The sequence below is a fragment of the Nomascus leucogenys genome, chromosome 6 (assembly GCF_006542625.1).
Source record: "Nomascus leucogenys isolate Asia chromosome 6, Asia_NLE_v1, whole genome shotgun sequence".
NCBI classification, from domain to species: Eukaryota; Metazoa; Chordata; class Mammalia; order Primates; family Hylobatidae; genus Nomascus; species Nomascus leucogenys.
In genome coordinates this window covers 52,608,368-52,625,972 of record NC_044386.1, presented here as the reverse complement: position 1 = coordinate 52,625,972, position 17,605 = coordinate 52,608,368, and the positions used below count along the sequence as shown (strand labels likewise).

The following is a 17,605-nucleotide window of genomic DNA, read 5'->3' as shown; positions in this document are numbered from 1 at the left end:
GTATCTTCAGGAATACAAGCGAGACTTTGACAAGATGGTTTGTTCCTTACTATAGCTGTATGTGAATTCAAGCACTGAAGTCCAGGGCCAATTTTTAGACTTATTTATCCCTGGTCAAGCATTAAGGTGACAGAGGTTTCCAAGCCCAAAAAGTTTTCCTTCTAGGTTCTTGCTTTTAGAGATGGTTATGCATCTTGCCATCTCCCCATCACCACCTAAGTTATCTGGCTCTGGGTGGAAAAATACACTAGATTAACCCCCAAATACAATCCATAATACAGTAGGTGTGGGAGATAGGAGAGAAAGCTATAGTTAACTGTTTTCGGAAGCACATGCATACAGCTAAATGTTCATACCTATCGCTAGAGATCTGAAAAAGAATTCACCTAAAAACAATGATATTTAGGTAGTCATTCATTTCTGCATGTATTCCTCAGGTTAGAATTATAACCTTTAACCTAGAGCATTAATTAGCCAGTTCTGCACTATAAATGAATGTAAAAATCTAATCGTTTTACATTTTTTGCTACATGACAAAACTTATCTCAATTTTTCAAAAGGTCGTATTTCAGATGAAAAAACAAATGTGAAGCCATAAAAGAGACAAAGTTTTTGGATGTCACAGGTGATCTGAAATAATGCAAGTAAGAACTAAAAGAATTCAGACTAATATTTAAATAATAAAACCAGGACACAGCTATGTATTTTGTAGCAAACCCTGGAAAACCTCTAACTGAAAAAAAGATCAAAATTTTGAGTAGATATTTCTAGGAAAAGTCTATGTAGATTAAGTTTATAGCCTCATTAAACATGACTAATTTCAAAAACTAAATCTGACTAACACATACAAATAATCAAAATTTATGTTTTTTTCTGAGTGAATTTCAAACATGATGCCAATATGACATTTCTGTATTCTGAACTACAAAATAATTCACAATTCTACAGACCATATGCACGTTTATTTAAATAAGTTAACACTGCAGAGTGAGTCAATTTATAAGTATAAAAATAGATGGTTTAGAAACCAAAAATAAGCACCACACAAAAGCAGATTATACATACACCATCAGGCCTTTGGAATATTAAGGCAACATAAATATCTCAAGCAATTTTAGGAGAAGGATTTACTCATATAACAGATGTTATTAAAACATCTCAAAAGAGGCAGGGCTCACAATTTTTTTCAGTATGAGGTCTTCCCTTCCATTTTTGTTAATATATTAATGATTCTTCTTAAATACTGTACCATAATTAGTCTAGATTAACAAATGGGCTATCAAAGCCACTATCTTGTTGGCTAGATAGCGGAACAATTAATTTTCTTGAAGGCTGCTGACACACTGAAGATGGTAATGTACTGCTCAGTTTTTTGAAATCTGACTTTAATCTATCAGCCTTATGATGAGATGGGTGTCCACGATTCACACTGATCTTTCCTGGCTCCAAATATGTGGTTTCTTCTGACAGGTATGGAGTTTCATCACGCTGACATTTCATTGTTTGACAAATCATATTACTTTTCTCCGTGTCTGAAAGATAACCGGATGGTGAAAACTGTTTGGAATTAACAGATTCACTTGGTATTTCCAAAGTTCCTTGTGGCCTACCATGTACAAATGATGCTTCACGACTGTCAAAGGATAAGGTTGCACTGCTGGAAGGCCAGCCCAAGCAGTCACTAAGGTCCCCTCCATCTTTTACTGGAGGTTCCTGAACATCCAAACCTTGACTTTTCTCAGATGCAGCATTTTCACTTTCCATTAGTGGATTGCATTTATATACTTTTAAACCAAGTCTTTCATTAGAATCGCGAAAGGTTATATGCATGCATCCTGATTCAGAAGGACCAGGGGTACATCTAGGTGAGGGTTTATTTCCTAAGTTTCCAAGAAAGGGGTATGCAGCTGAATGCGGAAGTGATTCAGAACCACTATCACTGAGTAGGTCTTTCTTCTTGTGCAAACCAAAGCCTCCTTCACCTTCGCAAGGAACAAACTCAGGAGAAACATTCTTTGGCAAACTGTTTAGGTGCTTGCAACTACCATCCCCAAACTGGAATTCCAAATGTGTCTCTTTGGATCCCACATGCTTTATGCTCTGATGCTCTGAGTTCTCTAACAGCCTTTGTAAGTTACAAGCTGCCCTCCTCTTGGGAGCTTGTTCACACAGACTTCTGGTGATGGTGTTTACACTATTTGATTTGCTTTCAATACAACATGGTATTTTCTGATTTACATCATTTCTTTTTGATTTTTCAACTGCAATCAGCATCTCTGAAGTTAGGGGCAGTGCTATTATGAGCAAGGAAACATGAAATTAAGAGAAAATTAATATTTAAAGGGAAGATTCATCCTTGAATGAAAAAATAAAAAATTAAAAATAAGAAAAAAATTTATGTTTTTATACTGTATTCCCAAAGAATGCTTATATACTGTAATAATTCTTAAAGAAAATACATCAATGCTGGACATTAAAAAATATTCTTTTACATATATCCACTAGATAAAGCTTGGTAATTTTGTTACTAAGATCTGACATATTATTGTTATTGCTATCCATCTGACCTATCATTTTCTGCAATAGATGTTATAGCAATTTCAAGATCCAGCCACAATGTTTTCAATCCTGCCCTGATTCTGATGTCAAGAATGGAGTTTCTGACAAGTTTGCTCAAAGAACCCCACCCACCCGATACCTACACATACACTTCTAGAATAGCTAAAAAGACTTTCTGATTTAATTACCCAAGACACTAAATCTGATCAAAGACAAAGCAGCCACATAGCATGCAATTAGAGGCATTGTATCTCAGAGTAGCAAGCCCTAGAGTCCATGAAAAGGATTTGCTTCTCTACTGGGAACATTATTTGCACACTGCTGCCCCAGACCTAGAAAATTATTTTCTTGTTATATGTTACTGCCTTTTCATACCTAAGGTTCACATCACCATTCCAAAATTTATACAAATAATCTTTGGCTTGTACATGAGGAATGTTTACCAACATCAGACTCATGGACCCCTGAACAATCTCAGCTTCAAGTTTTCCAGAGGTTCAAGAATCCCATTTCCCCACTGATATGTTAAAAATCTCCCAGTGTGATTGGGAATTTACCAGTCTTTTTCACGTATTTCTATCAGCTCTTGCTTTATATAAAGCTGTATTATCTACAGAAAGAAAACAATTATAGTTTCTTGGGAGACTATTCCATCATCATTATGAACTATCGACTTTGTCCCTTTTAATGCTAACTCTAATTTATCTAATCTTTTCTTTACCTCTATAATTTATCTAATATCAACACTGCATTTGCTTGGTATATTATTCTCCATCCCCTGATTTTTAATTTTAGATGTTCTTGTAAAAATAGCAAATTTCCACATTTTTAAAAACCCTATTTGAAAGTTGTGGTCTTTTAATAACTGAGTTTAACCTACTTATATTTAGTGTGACTGTTGATGTTTCAAACCACTCTTACGTCCTACTTACCCATGCTTTCTAGGTTTTTTTCCTCTTTCCTGATTTTGTTGGATTGAAAATGTTTTTTTCCAACTTTTTCCTTTACCAGTTTTAAAGTTATATGTTCTATGTCTTTGTCGGTTACTCTTTTTTTTTTTTTTTTTTTTTTTTGAGACAGGGTCTGCTCTGTTTCCCAGGCTGGAGTGCAGTGGTGCAATCACAGCTCACTGCAGCCTTGACCTCCCAGAGGATCAAGTGATCCTCCCATCTCAGCCTCCCAAGGCATGTCGGCTCCCAGTTCCTGCTTGATATGGCTAGCCACCTGGAACACTGCCCTGCTCCCAGATTCTTTGTTCCTGTTGTTGTTGCCCAGCTCAATATTGAGGTTGGGGAAGGGAGGGGAGAAGAAGAAATAAAGAGAGGATTAACCCCATCAGGTTGCTGTTGGTTTAGAACGCCAACTAATTACCCCATTCATATCCCCTAGGCCCTCTATTTTTCCTGGAACATATCACCGTCATATGTGGAACAGTTTTGATATTGCTCCTAATTGCAGTTGTCATCTCCTGGTGGTTTTGAACTGAGGTTTCCATCTTCCATCCTATACTGTCTTCTTTCTCTCAGGGATTTCTTGTAGCTTCTGGTCTATCCACTGCAATTTTTTTTTTTTTGACAGGGCCTCACTCTGTCACCCAGGCTGGAGTACAGTGGCACAATCATTGCAACCTCAAATTCCTGGGATCAAGGGATCCTCCCACCTCAGCCTCCCAAAGTGCTGGGATTACAGGTGTGAGCCATCATGCCTGGCCCATTGCAACTTTTTAAAACCCACTCATAATTTCTTCTTTTTCTCATTCCTTATTTGCTGTTTAAAATCTTTTCTATCATTTCGAGGGATGGAAGCAGCAACAGGAAGCTGATGGGCCTGCTCAGTTTGCCTACTTAAATTGGAAACTGTGTACTCTTTTTGTGTAAACTTCTAGTTTAAGTAAAACATACACAACTTCACAAATTAACTCTCACTCCTTACCTTCCCTGCCTTTTTCACACTGAAAATATTAAATAGCTAAAGAAGAAGAGATAGAAAAACCATTTGGTGACTCACTTTGACATACCTGACTGTGTAGTCTTGCTCTGGGACTTACTAGAAACAGGTGTTTCCAGTAATTTTGCCATTGTAGCAAGTTTGCTAGCAGCATTCATAATCTTTTTCTCAGCCCTGTGGGGAATTCCAGAATATTAAAAATATAGTTTAAAGGAAAACATGAGTTGCTTAGCCTCATGGTTTCTGTTTTCCTATTGGCTCTACCAACATTTAGGGTAGCACAGCCATAAACCTCTCTTAACCCCCTATGGCTGATCATGTAGAAATAGTTAATTTAGTGGTTAAGGAAAACGCTTTAAAAATGACAACATGTTGTCCTGGTAATCTCAGGACACATTGTTCAGACTGAACTCACCCTTCTTTTCCATCATCCTGCAAAATCTGTTGGAGGCAAATCAAATAATATTTGCGCATCTTTCGGGCGGTTTCTTGACGTTCTCGCAGTACCTCTGCTTTTACCATTTCTGCAGCTCGTTCCTTACTCTCCTGAATATAACGAAGCATGTCACCTATAGGGAAGTGAGAAAACGCCCACAGAATGTATGTTTATTAGCACTTTTTCAGAAACAGGAGAGGCAGACTTCAGATCAATTTTCTGGTAGATGAAGTGATTTTAAGTATAGTTTAAACATTATACTTTCCACAGTCATTAAAATGGAATATTTTAGATCATCATTTTGGTAGACTCAAATGAGAAGTACTCTATAAGTTCTTTCGGAATGATGACAGCTACATATAGTAAGGAAACATGGCATATTCCCCAGCTAAATTTTGTCATATTCTAAAACACTTAGCGAAGAAAATACTGTAAATATGAGGTACAGAAACTTAGTATTTCAATTGTACATTATGTCCAGTTAGGAAAAGAGAAAAATACAATATAGAGAAAAGGTTAAGCAGAAAGAAAGGAAAAAGCAAACACAAAGAAGAAAAGGAGGCAGTATGAGCTGGAGAGACTCATTCTTCTCTCGTGCTCTGAAAATCTACGTTCCATTATTTATTGAAAATTCTTTCAGCAGCACTTTTGGAGCATCTAACTAAATACAATATTACAATTCATAAGAGATATGTACAAAATGAGACTACAAGGAGGGTGATGGAACTTATAGTTGGCCTCTGAAATTTACATGTAAACATAGCCCACAGCTTTCAAGTTCTTTTTTTTTTTTTTTAACTCAATATATCTTTGATTAGGACTACTATTAGTTAAGTCTAACTTTTTTTTTTTTAAATAAATCCAAGACTACATCCTACATCTAGAATTTCACCATCTCTGTTATATTAAGGATACCAATTCATACAGGAATCTCCCTCTTAATGTCAGTAAGCATCTGAAAATTAGCGGTTCTATGCAAAAATACTAACTGGGAGACTATTTTTCATTATTTGAAATGGAAAATGAAATGGAGTACATGTCAACACAAAACCTCCAACCAACTTTCTAAAAAATAACTAAAACATAATATACACACATACATACAAGTTATCACATTAGGATGAAAACATGCTTAAAATTCCACTTCCCAATTAATACATTATTAACAAAAAGTTGCTTTGCTTGTAGCAATATGCCCTTTATTAGTACCAGTAACAAAGGAGAAGTAAATTCCCTTATTAATACCAAATGAGCTTTGCAGAACATCTACACGTGATTCTGAATCTACCAATTATATTTGAAACTTCAGACTTTTCCTGCTCTTTTTGTTAAAAAGAAATGTAATTTTAGGAGGTTAATATACATTTTTCCTATATAAACACTACTTATTGTTTTGGGACATATATCCATTCTATGCATATTATAATTAAAAACCAAGAAGTATTCAAAACAGGGAAAACACACATCAGGAGAATGCTCTACAGGATATGCTGGCACAACCTGGTACTGACAAGGACTTGATAAATTTATAGGTATGAGAAATAATAACCAGAAACAACAGAACAATTGCTAACTAGATCCACTTCCACAGTCCTTAAAAGTTTATGGTAGGAGGCCGGGCGCAGTGGCTCACGCCCGTAATCCCAGCACTTTGCGAGGCCGAAGTGGGTGGATCACCTGAGGTCAGGAGTTCGAGATCAGCCTGGCCAACACGGTGAAACCCTGTCTCTACTAAAAATACAAAAATTAGCTGGGTGTGGTGACGCATGTCTGTAATCCCAGCTACTCGGGAGGCTGAGGTCAGAGAATCGCTTGAATCCAGGAGGCGGAGATTGCAGTGAGCCGAGACTGCACCACTGCATTCCAGCCTGGTTGACAGAGTGAGATTCTGTCTCAAAAAAAAAAGTTTATGGTAGGAAGTAATAGTTAATTGTTCATTTAAAACCCATGTGACATTTTCTTTACTACAAATTAGTTAAGTTGTAAGATTATTAACTTTTCAGTTTAATACTAGTGTCCAAAAAGAAACAAGAAAATCAACAATATAAACATAAGACTATTCTCACATCACTTCCAAAAGATATTATTTGGGCAAAATGATCAATGACTACATAATTTTGAAAAGGCATCAATAATCTCTTTTAAGATTGAAGAAAAAGGTAATTTGGAAAATTCCCTAAAAATACTACTGCTGGTAAACTCTGAGTTTACTTTAACAGTGATAATAAAAAAAGCCCAAGCCATCCTTAAAATCTTCGGAATCTCTTAGGGACTTACGTTTAATTTTTTTTACAGCTTTAATGTACTGCCCACGAAGTTCTTCCAAGGCTCCCCCACTGCATGGCAGGCAAGCATTTTCAATGGCCCCTGCTGACAATGACCTAAAAAACCAAAGATTACAAAAACAGAAATGGTAAGTGAAAAATTTCATTTGAAAAATATATATGTATCCATATATTCTAATAAAGTTAACTGAGAAGTGCTAAAAATCTCATATAGGACAATCTCCACTATACAGTTATTTAAAATAGGGGAAAAATGGAAACAACATAAATGTTATGGTTGCTTCAATAAATAATGGTAAATCCACATGAAAATTTATGCAGGTATTGAAAAACATATGTAGGAGAATATCTAATAACAGAGAAATGCTTATCTAGTAATATTAATAGTTATAAAATACCTTATACTATAGCCTCAATTTTAAAAACACATTGTGCATGTGGAGTATGTGTAGAAAGAGGCTTAAATGATATAAAACAAGAGGTCACTAGAGGGTATCTTCAGGAAATAAGGTTTTGGGGGATTTTCTTCTTTTTTATACTTTTTGCTGTATAACAAAAAAAAATTGATACTTAAAAAAATTTAAAGATACTTGTACTTAGATTTCTTTAAAATAGCACTTTAAAATGGTAAAAGTATACCTCGGTGGTGTTTTACAAAGTGTTCGCAATTCTTCCAATTTATTCTTCATGTCGTTGTTTTCTTCTATTAATTCTTCAACAACTTTATTGTTCTCTTCTATAACAGAAAGTTTATAGTATATTAGACAGTTAAAAATTTTTTAAGCCTTCTTTTCCCTTAAGTTCCCAGTACAAATGTTTATAGAAAAGACTGTGTAATTTCCAGTCGCTCTTCTGTAATGTTCATTCCCTTAGAAACCCTACTCAGACCATTCCCTTGCTCTGTTTTCTCAGCACTTAAAATCTGTATCCCATCTTCTTCTTGCTTTGGGTTACACACTGTCCTGGAATTGGGTTTCAACTGTTTCAGATGCCTGTGTTTTGTTTTCCAATTGTGCTGAAGCTCTGTAGAAACCTACTAGGTTTTCTAATTCCACGTTCCCTATGGATCCTGGTAGACAGTTTATGCGCACATAAACGATCATTGAACATGCACCTCAATATAAAACAAAAAGAAAATTAACCTTAAGTAGGTGTCTTTTTCAGAAATAATATAAGATTTTCAATTCTTTGAACTGTGTGTGTGTGTGTGTGTGTGTGTTTGTGTGTGCAACAAGGCTGTTTATTTCACCTGGGTGCAGGTGGGCTGAGTCCAAAAAGAGAGTCAGCAAAGGGTGATGGGATTATCATTAGTTCTTATAGGTTTTGGGATGGCGATGGAGTTAAGAGCAATGTTTTGGGGGCAGGGCGTGGATCTCACAAAGTACATTCTCAAGGGTGGGGAGAATTACGAAGAACCTTCTTAAGGGTGGGGGAGGTTATAATTCTTTGAACTTTTAAAAAGAGGATGAGTAAACTGATAAGAGTCCATGTGGTATGAAGGAAAACACATGAATTTCAGAGTCAGAGACATCAGTTTACATTCTAACTCTGCTGCTTACAAGGTGGATAAGCCTAGGAAAAATTAACCTTTCTGAACCTTTCTTCACATGTTAACTTACAGATTATAATAGAATAAAACAACAAATGCACAACAGCTACACAAGTCCTGGAAATACCAATATAAATGTGAACATGGCATCTCGTGTTTCCTATGATGCGACCCTCTAAACACACCGTAAGTTGAGGAACAAAATTACTCTATTCCCCCTGGTGATGGATATAACTTTTTGTTTTAAACAACTCACTCCCACCCCATCTATTTTTTAATAAATGCTACCAAGAGAGTGGAAAAATAGAATTTAAGAAACAAAGAAGCAATCTCAATAGCAAAGATATAATAACCTACTAAAGTTATATTAAGAAAAAATTTCAATTAAACTATTGACTTAAATTCTGACCCAGACCCTTTGTATCAACTCATTGTTTTGAGTGATATATCAACTTTCTTTGATTATTTGCAAGTCTACGAGTTTTAGAAGATATCAGCTTCAAAAAGCACTGTGTAGAATAGTATGGTGCTAAATATTATTATTTATAAATAATAATCATATCCAACTGCCCTTGTCACTGTATTCTGTAAAACAAATTGTCTTGGTTTTCATCATATTTTAACATATCTATGTTTTAAATATATCTACAGTTGGACAAATAACTCATTTACTCTCCTGGCCTCTACTAAAGAGCTAAGTAATCACAAAATGAATTGCAGTTGTTAAATTTTTAATCTCAAAATTCTCAAAACCCTTTCCGGTCTTAAAGTAATTATTATCTATCTCTTAGTAATAAGTACTAAGAGTAATAAGTGCCTTAGTAATAAGCAGTCGGTGGTAGTTACACGTGGCTTCTCTTAGTCAGCACTATTTCCCGAGTTGTGCTATGATGCCAGGTGTTGTGCTAAGTGCTGGAACAGGACTTGATCCTTATTGCTATAAAGACTACACTCCAAAGGGAAGTACAGACAGCAAATAATTACAAGGATGGTGAATGTTATAAAAAGCATAGGAACTATGGGGAGTGTATAACAGGAGGACTAAACAGGTCTGCAGTGGTTAGGAAAGCCTCCCTGAGGAAGTAATGTATTGGGGAAAAGACGAGAAGGAGTTAGCCAGCCAAATGAGATCAGGATGTTTTAGTGAAAGGAGAAAACAATGAAATCCATGCTATGGCTCTACTGAGAGAAATTAAGAGAGCTGGGGGAAGACAAGGTTGGAGGGGCTGGCAGGCGCTGGATCAAGATCTTTTCAAACCCCGTTAAACTAAGTGTTTTTGGTTTTATACTGAAGGCCATGGTAAGCCACTGAAGAGCTTTAAACAAGAGTGTCATGTTTCAATTCACTTTTTAAAAAGGTTGCTCCAGCTACCCTATGGACAATGGATTAGAGGAGCTAGACTAGAAGCATAAAGAGTCAGGGGATTATTGCCAGTGTCCAGGCAAGAGAAAGAAGTGGATGTACAAAATAAACTTATTAACCTGGTCTTTTCTGAATGACACCATTATTTAGGACCCTGGCATTTTGTTTTTTGTCCATTTAAACATTTATTATCTGGTATGTGGTGGGCACCATGGCTATTAGGATGAACAAGATATGGCATATTCCTTCTCCTCAGAAAATTCTTGGAGAATTTGGAGAAGGTATCCGACAAGTGACCAAACAATTACAATACAGAATAGTAATGGTGATAATAGAGGAAGAGCCAATGCTACAGGGCCGCACAAGAGCAGCCCACTTCACCCTGACTAGGGAAAATCAAGGAGGGCTTTGCAGATAAAGCATCTTCTGAGTTGAATCCTAAAGGACACGAGTAAGACTAAAAAGAATGTTGGGAAAAAGTACAGGACAGAATACAAACATCATATGCAACGAAGGTTCAGCAGTAAAAGAAATAGGACCAGCTCAGGAATCGGAAGCATTTCAAATGTAAAGAGTATAGCGTATAGCGCTATAAGCAATAGTGAAAGGTAAGAAGAGGGAGCAGCGATCTAGGCTCCAAAACTTCCCTTCTTCAGAGGGGCACTGGGAAATGGTAGAAGATATCCCTTTCCAAATGCCTCACAGCATTGTGATGAATGGACTAGGAGGCCAGTCCAGACCCTCACGCCCTTGTTTATGCCTTTTCCCTCTATCTCAAAGGCTGTTCTCCTTGGCAAACACCTCTATTTTTCAAGGCTTAGTCAAACCTTTCTTAACTTTAATAAGAGGTAGAATTAACAATCCTTTTTCTTAGGAAAACACTGCCAAGAGCTTTCAACGTTTAATTATTTGTTAATCTGTTTTTAGATCTCCTCACTTAACCAAAAGAAGGGAACACATCTCCACCAGAACTGGAATTTTGTATGATTTATTCACTGCTGCATCCCCAGTGCTTAGAAGCCTGCTTGACGCATACTGGGCCCTCAATATCTGTTCAACCAAGAAAGGAAGAAAGGAATGTGACCTTTTAATCAGAGCTGAAATCTTCCTCTTTTGAGCTTTGTAATAATAATTTGATTAGTAAAAATAAGATCCAAATTAGTTTACATTAATCCCAAAAGAGGATCAGTGCACACATTAACTAAAATGTCACATTTGAACATTTCAACAAGGATCAAAGAAATTCATATTGGTAGCAGTGCTACTTTAAATGCTAACCTCCAATTTTTTCCACTACAGCTTTGTGCTTCCTTTCTAAATGCTGAAGATGCCTACAGCATTTCTCCAGTTTTCCTTTCAGATCTTGACATTCCTGCTTTGCCTTTTCAAGTTCTTGGAAGCAGTGTCCACAGCATAAATCCTTAATTTCAAGGATCTTTTTCTTATCTGCAAAAATTAAATGACAGAAAACTTTTATATCAGTTTAGACTAAGAACTATCAATAAAAAAAAGAAAGAAAAGCAGATGACTCATGACTAAAGGCTACAGCATGACTGAAAGATGTGATGCTCAAGATAGAGAGACATGGGTTTACATACTGTTTCTACTGCTTACTGGCTGTGTGACTTGGAGCATATTACTTAACTTGTTTAAGGCACTACTGGATACTACCATCTACTTTAAAAATAGTCATGAAACCTATTGCTGTGGATCTTGGTATTGAATACCATTCCCTACTAAAAGGAGTCAAGGATCTTCAAGAAATGGCTAACTCCAGTACTGGGAGAGGGTATATACAAAATAAGACTGAAATATCTTCCTATGCCAGAAAGTAAGAAAGCACTCAAAAATACAGGCATGTCACAAGGACATAGGAGCCAGTTTGAAGGAGCTCCACTAGCTGAATCTGGGACAATTTGAGCACTAATGAAATATAGTAATGAATTATAAAGTATTAAAAATAGGAATTTATGAATCATACCAATAATTTTATGAATGGTAGGTAGGTAGGTGGGTTGGTAAGTAGGTAGGTAGATGGATCGATGGACAGAGAGATAAAATAAATACACAAATGAGAGGAAAGGATTCTTGATTCAACATGCTTAGTGCCAACTGGGATAAATAGAGCAAGGAAGTTGGAAGAATTATAATTTCACAACCACCATAGTAAAGACTGGATCAAGCAAGAATCATCAATGGCTGCCAAATATAAGAGAAGGTTTTTATGAGGGGAAGATATTTGCATGGTCTTAAAAGTGTCTCCCACAGATTGCTTATCAGTTGCAAGGGTGAAAAAAAAAAACAGTAATTATACAGTGAAGAAATTAGACAACATTTTCACCAGGTAATGAAAAGTAACCTCACCAATAAGACATATGGACACCACAATTTTTAGATGTGACAACATATCACCCTTGCAGTGCTCCAGCTGAGAAAACACAACCTGAATCAATCATGAAGAAACACCAGACAAACCCCAAATGAGAAAAGTTCTGTTAAAAAAAAGTGGAGGTGGAAGCAGAGAATATTTCTCAAAAATGTCAATGTCATGAAAGACAAAGAGAGGCTGTGGAAATGTTCTAGATTAAAGGAGGCTAAAGATACATTACAACTAAATGTAACAGCTGACCCTAGACAAATCTCTGTACCGGAGGAGAAAAAAAAAATGCTATAAGACATTATTGGGTCAATTGATAAAATTAGAATACAACAGTAGATTAATACAATACTTTAATGTTAAATTTACTGTACTAAGGTTAAAAAAGAAAATATTCCTATTCCTGGAAAATACAGTCTGAAGTACTTAGCCATAAAAGTCACAATGTATATATAACTTACCCTCCAATGGTTCATTAAAAAAATGAAATATTCACATACACATATATACATAAGAGCATAAAATGGAGTAAAATGTTAACAATAGGTGTATCTCATTAAAGGGTATGTGAATGTTCTTCACAACTATTTTATTTTTGCTATTTTTCTATACGTTTGAAATTATTTCCAAGTTTAAAAAATGATTTAAAACTTTTAGAAGATGTAAATATATAAGAACTGTTTGGCACAGTAGCTGGCACAGAGCAAGTACACAATAAATAACAGACATTGTCATTAGTAATATATAAAATTTATAAAATTAAAATATACAAAGAAGATTAAAAAGTAGACTGTTAATATAAGTGATATAATAAAGCAGGAATACAAGTTAGCATAGGCTCAGGGGCCGAAATGTTACTGTAAAGCCATTGATCCAGCAAAATTATTCTTAGCTCTCTCCTGACACTTTAGTTTCATTTAAGTGGTGCCATTTATGTTAATGAACATTAAAGGATTAATGAAACATCACAATGGTACCATAAATCGCATTTATATTTTTCATCTAGGATACTGTTGTAAAATTGGAACTCATGCAAATACCACTAACAAGAGAACAGATAACTCAGAGTATATTCATACATTGAAATACTATGTAGCAATGAAAATGAATGAACTAGAGCTATTGCATCAACACAGACAAATCTTAGTAGCATGCTGTTAAATGGGAAAAAAGCAAGTTACAAAGAATATAATGAGTATTACACCATTTTTATAATGTTAAAACATAAAAAGGCAACAACTTTTTGAGGGTACATACACATAATTAAAACATTAAAAAAGACAGTAATTTTTGAAAATCAGAATATCTGTTAGCTCAGACTGGGGAGAAGTTGCAGGCATAGAACTGTGATCAACAGCATGGGTGATGTTCTGTGCCTTAAGCTGAACAATGGGTTCCTGGTTGCTAGGCTCCATAACTTACAGATGCATACATATATTCTTTGAATGAACTAAGTGTTTCATAATTAATGTTTTAAGTACTTTTATATATGAGATATTAGGAGAATATAACCAAACATCCAACAGTGGTACTCTCTGGTGGTAGGATTTTAAAGGACTTTATCACTTAATACATGTTTTGTATTATTTAATCCTTTCTAATGAATTTATTAATGTGTTTGTTTTTAAGGGAAAAAAGACTAAAGAAAAATATTATTATAGTCTGATTTGTCTTTGGCCAAAACTAATTGCTTTTATATTTATAGGCCTTCCTAAAGCTAAATAACATCTAAAACTTGTTTCTACCCATTCATTTCACAGATTAAGATAGAATTCTCAGGCTATTCCAAATAGGACATAAAAAGTATGATGCAAAATACAAATTAAGGTAGTATTATCATCCACTGAATTGGCAGTAAGATATTCTCAGCCACCTAGAACCTAAAAGTAGGGGAAAAGGGTTTGTGAACAATGAGAAAGGCAGAGATGGTACAGGCAGAGATTCTCTAAGATTCTGGTAACATTGCCTACTGAATTAGAAATGTGTGGAAACTGAGGTTACTTACTTAGTAGGTATGACTGGCCTTGGCAATTATTAGTTCTTTTCCAGGTTACATTGGAAACAGCAAATAAGCAGCAGAGAGAGGCTGCTGTGTGTTTGTGTGGGGAGGAAAGGAGCAGGCTGCAAATGATCAAGAGGCTAAAAGGGATGGGAGCTAATAAAGGATTTGCAAATTTCTAGCTCAGAAATCTCCATGAATAGGCAATATAAGTCCTATACTCCTCAGTAAGCTCTGAATACAAGGGGCTCTAGTACAGTACAAGAATTCTTTTGTCATGATGAAGAGCCTAAGTTATTAAGGAAAAGTTAAACTATTAATTCATCACTCTGCCATACGTTGGAAAGGAAGAGATTAAAAACACTGCCCATGCCCTCAGATAAACTTGCAAATCAATTAGAAAACATCTAATACATTTCAGAAAGATTTCCATGAAAAAGTGATTGAAATTAGTTTCAGTAATTTGAATGAAAAAGTCTCTATTACTTGGCAATTCTCTGATGTGAAACCCTTGATTTCAGGGAATAAAAACATGACTTCTCTATTAAAACTCTCATGATTCTCCTTGTAACAAGAATCAGTTGTGAATGGAGGGAAACCCATAAATAGAAGAAGAGGGCCTAAATCAACCCTCTTCTCTAAATTCAAAATGAAATCTAGGAAAAGGGGACATTAAGTCAGACGAGTATTACACATTTGTTCACATCTATGATCTCCTTTAATCCTCAAAGCGACCCTTCAGAAGGCTGATTATGGATGCTACAAAGACTGGTGGGAACAAAATCCAATTACCAGCTTCTGCTTCTGTTTCTTGTAAGGCCAAGGGCTGAGCATGGTGTCCAGCAGCAGGTCCAGGGTCTCCTTGGCCAGTGCCCCGGCTGGCAGAATCCTTAGAGAGCTCGGCCATAGTTCTCTGAAATAAAGTATCTTCAAAGTTAATGCTTAGTAAAAATCTTTATACAATTTTATATTTAAAATGCTAATATTAAAAATACAAAGAGAAAACACTACCTGAAAAAAATCTTGCCTGAACTATCTATCGCCATTATTTTTCTTAGGGTGTTACATAAGTACTGTCACTGTACTAGGAACTAGCTTCCTGTGAAACTTTCCAAATTAGAACACTGTCTGACAGGCGACTGGTGGGCAGCTATGAGACAGACAGAAGATATGGTCTGCATATTATATATGTGAATTTGAGATTTTTCAATGGTTTATGTGATTAAACCACATGAAAGACAATATAAAATCAGAATTGTTCTTAAAAATCTAGAACATTTTTACTACAGCAAGGAACAAGTTAATTAGCAAGTATAATGCTAACTCTCTGCCTCCCACGAATTGAAAATAACAGTCAAAAATCATTTTAAATTTATATAGTACTTCATATGCTTCTAAATACTTTAACATACACAGTAATTTTGTAAAGAAGGCCAGCTGAATGCCAAAGTTAAGGACAGGAACAGTTTAGGCTTAGCTAAATTAAACATCTTGCACAAGACCATTTCTTCACTAATATTTATTGAACGTTTTTATGTTCCAGTCCTTGTCACAGCAATACAGCTACTAAATCAATGGATTTTTCATTTTTGGTTTTTGTTTTGAAATGGAGTCTTGCTCTATCGGCCAGGCTGAAGGGCATTGGCACGATCTCAGCTCACTGCAACCTCCACCTCCTAGTTCAAGCGATTCTCCTGCCTCAGCCCTCGTGATCTGCCCACCTTGGCCTCTCAAAGTACTGGGATTACAGGCGTGAGCCACCACGCCTGGCCAAATCAATGGATTTTTATGGCAATGTTTTCAGATTTAAGATGACTACTAAATCAGAAAGGAACAGAATAGGTGGTACTGAGAAAGTAGTCTTATTGATTATTTAAAACACATTATATATGCCTGATTCTAGAAGCCTTGATTTTGATTATGAGAAACCATTTAATTGACTGTCAGAAAACCTACTTAACAATGTCCAACAGAAGCAGAGGTTAGCAATTATAGAGAAGAGGCAATCAAGAAGCTATGGGTTTGAGGCCAAAAGGAGTAGGAAAAGCTGAACCAAAATGCAGTCAGTGCTTCCAGTTTTTACTCAAAACTGGGGAAGAAAAGTCAAGATGACAGAAAAGGGAGAAAAGCAACAACATTTTGTCTTAGTTTTAACTTGACTCTGATGGTAAAAGAGACAACACACACCCTTAAGTTTGCTTGAAAATTTTGTTCCATTTGATATTTATCTGTCATGAACTACTGTATTAATATATTTTGGTAAGGCATTCATTTTCTTGAAAGCTGTATTTTTCATTTATTGCATCCTCTCTATTTAAAAAAAATTTTGTCTCAGTTATTTTAATGACTTGTTTTTATATATTAATAAACCATTTTTTGTTTTAATTTCCATGAACAATTTTTAAAACTAGAGATTTAATAAATTATAAATTATAGTTCCTCACATGTGCAGCACCTATGTAACAAATTTAAAATCACTGCTTTATAATCATAGCTTTACCTCAAGGTCCTGAGTGAAGATAGCTCGAAAACGGCAGAAGGTCAAGTATTACTTCTATGACAAATTCCAGATTAGGCATTTCAAAGCCATCCTTTTCTCAGGAATGGAATCTGACCCACCCAACAAAAGCCGTAAACATCTAAATTCTTAGCCAGATTATGTGATTCTGTCTCCATAGACTTATGAGCCTCATTAAGTCACACAGATGATCTTATACTGCTTGCACAATTATAAGCCCTGCAAAAAGACACCAGGGTTGATTTTATATGTATATATTAATGGTAGGAGAAAGGTGTCATAGTTTCTTGATTTTTATAACAGATTTTATAACTGTTATAAAAATCGAAACATGCTTACAAATGAAAGCATGTAAACATGATTTTCCCATCATTTCTCATCTCCAAATCTGCTATAATTTTAATTATCTGTGTTCTCCAAGTTATTTTAATTATTTTCTCCAAAAAATCTCAATTAAGTGTGAAGCAGTATTCATGGGGAGTGATCTTGCCCAGTAATTTTTACATTGAAGGCAACTAGTCAGTAGCAACATCTTTGTGAGGTCAAGGATAAAAATATCAACTGGGGTGAAG

General features: G+C 35.5%; 1 protein-coding gene across 2 annotated transcripts in view; it reads right to left on the bottom strand.

Moving 5' to 3' along the window:
- Positions 1-940: 940 nt before the first annotated feature.
- The window catches only part of CEP152 (centrosomal protein 152), a 71,800-nt gene continuing 55,135 nt past the window's right edge, over positions 941-17,605 (bottom strand). Inside the window, exons 21-27 of one of the 2 annotated variants that reach the window (XM_003266890.1) lie at positions 15,308-15,428; positions 11,418-11,585; positions 7,867-7,963; positions 7,220-7,323; positions 4,922-5,075; positions 4,577-4,680; positions 941-2,294 (exon numbers count right to left, since the gene is read on the bottom strand). In XM_003266890.1, coding sequence (XP_003266938.1) covers positions 1,255-2,294; positions 4,577-4,680; positions 4,922-5,075; positions 7,220-7,323; positions 7,867-7,963; positions 11,418-11,585; positions 15,308-15,428 — 1,788 coding nt within the window. In that variant the 3' untranslated portion in view covers positions 941-1,254. The remainder of the gene's footprint in view (positions 2,295-4,576; positions 4,681-4,921; positions 5,076-7,219; positions 7,324-7,866; positions 7,964-11,417; positions 11,586-15,307; positions 15,429-17,605) is intronic. The other variant, XM_003266891.2, reaches the window with a different exon arrangement.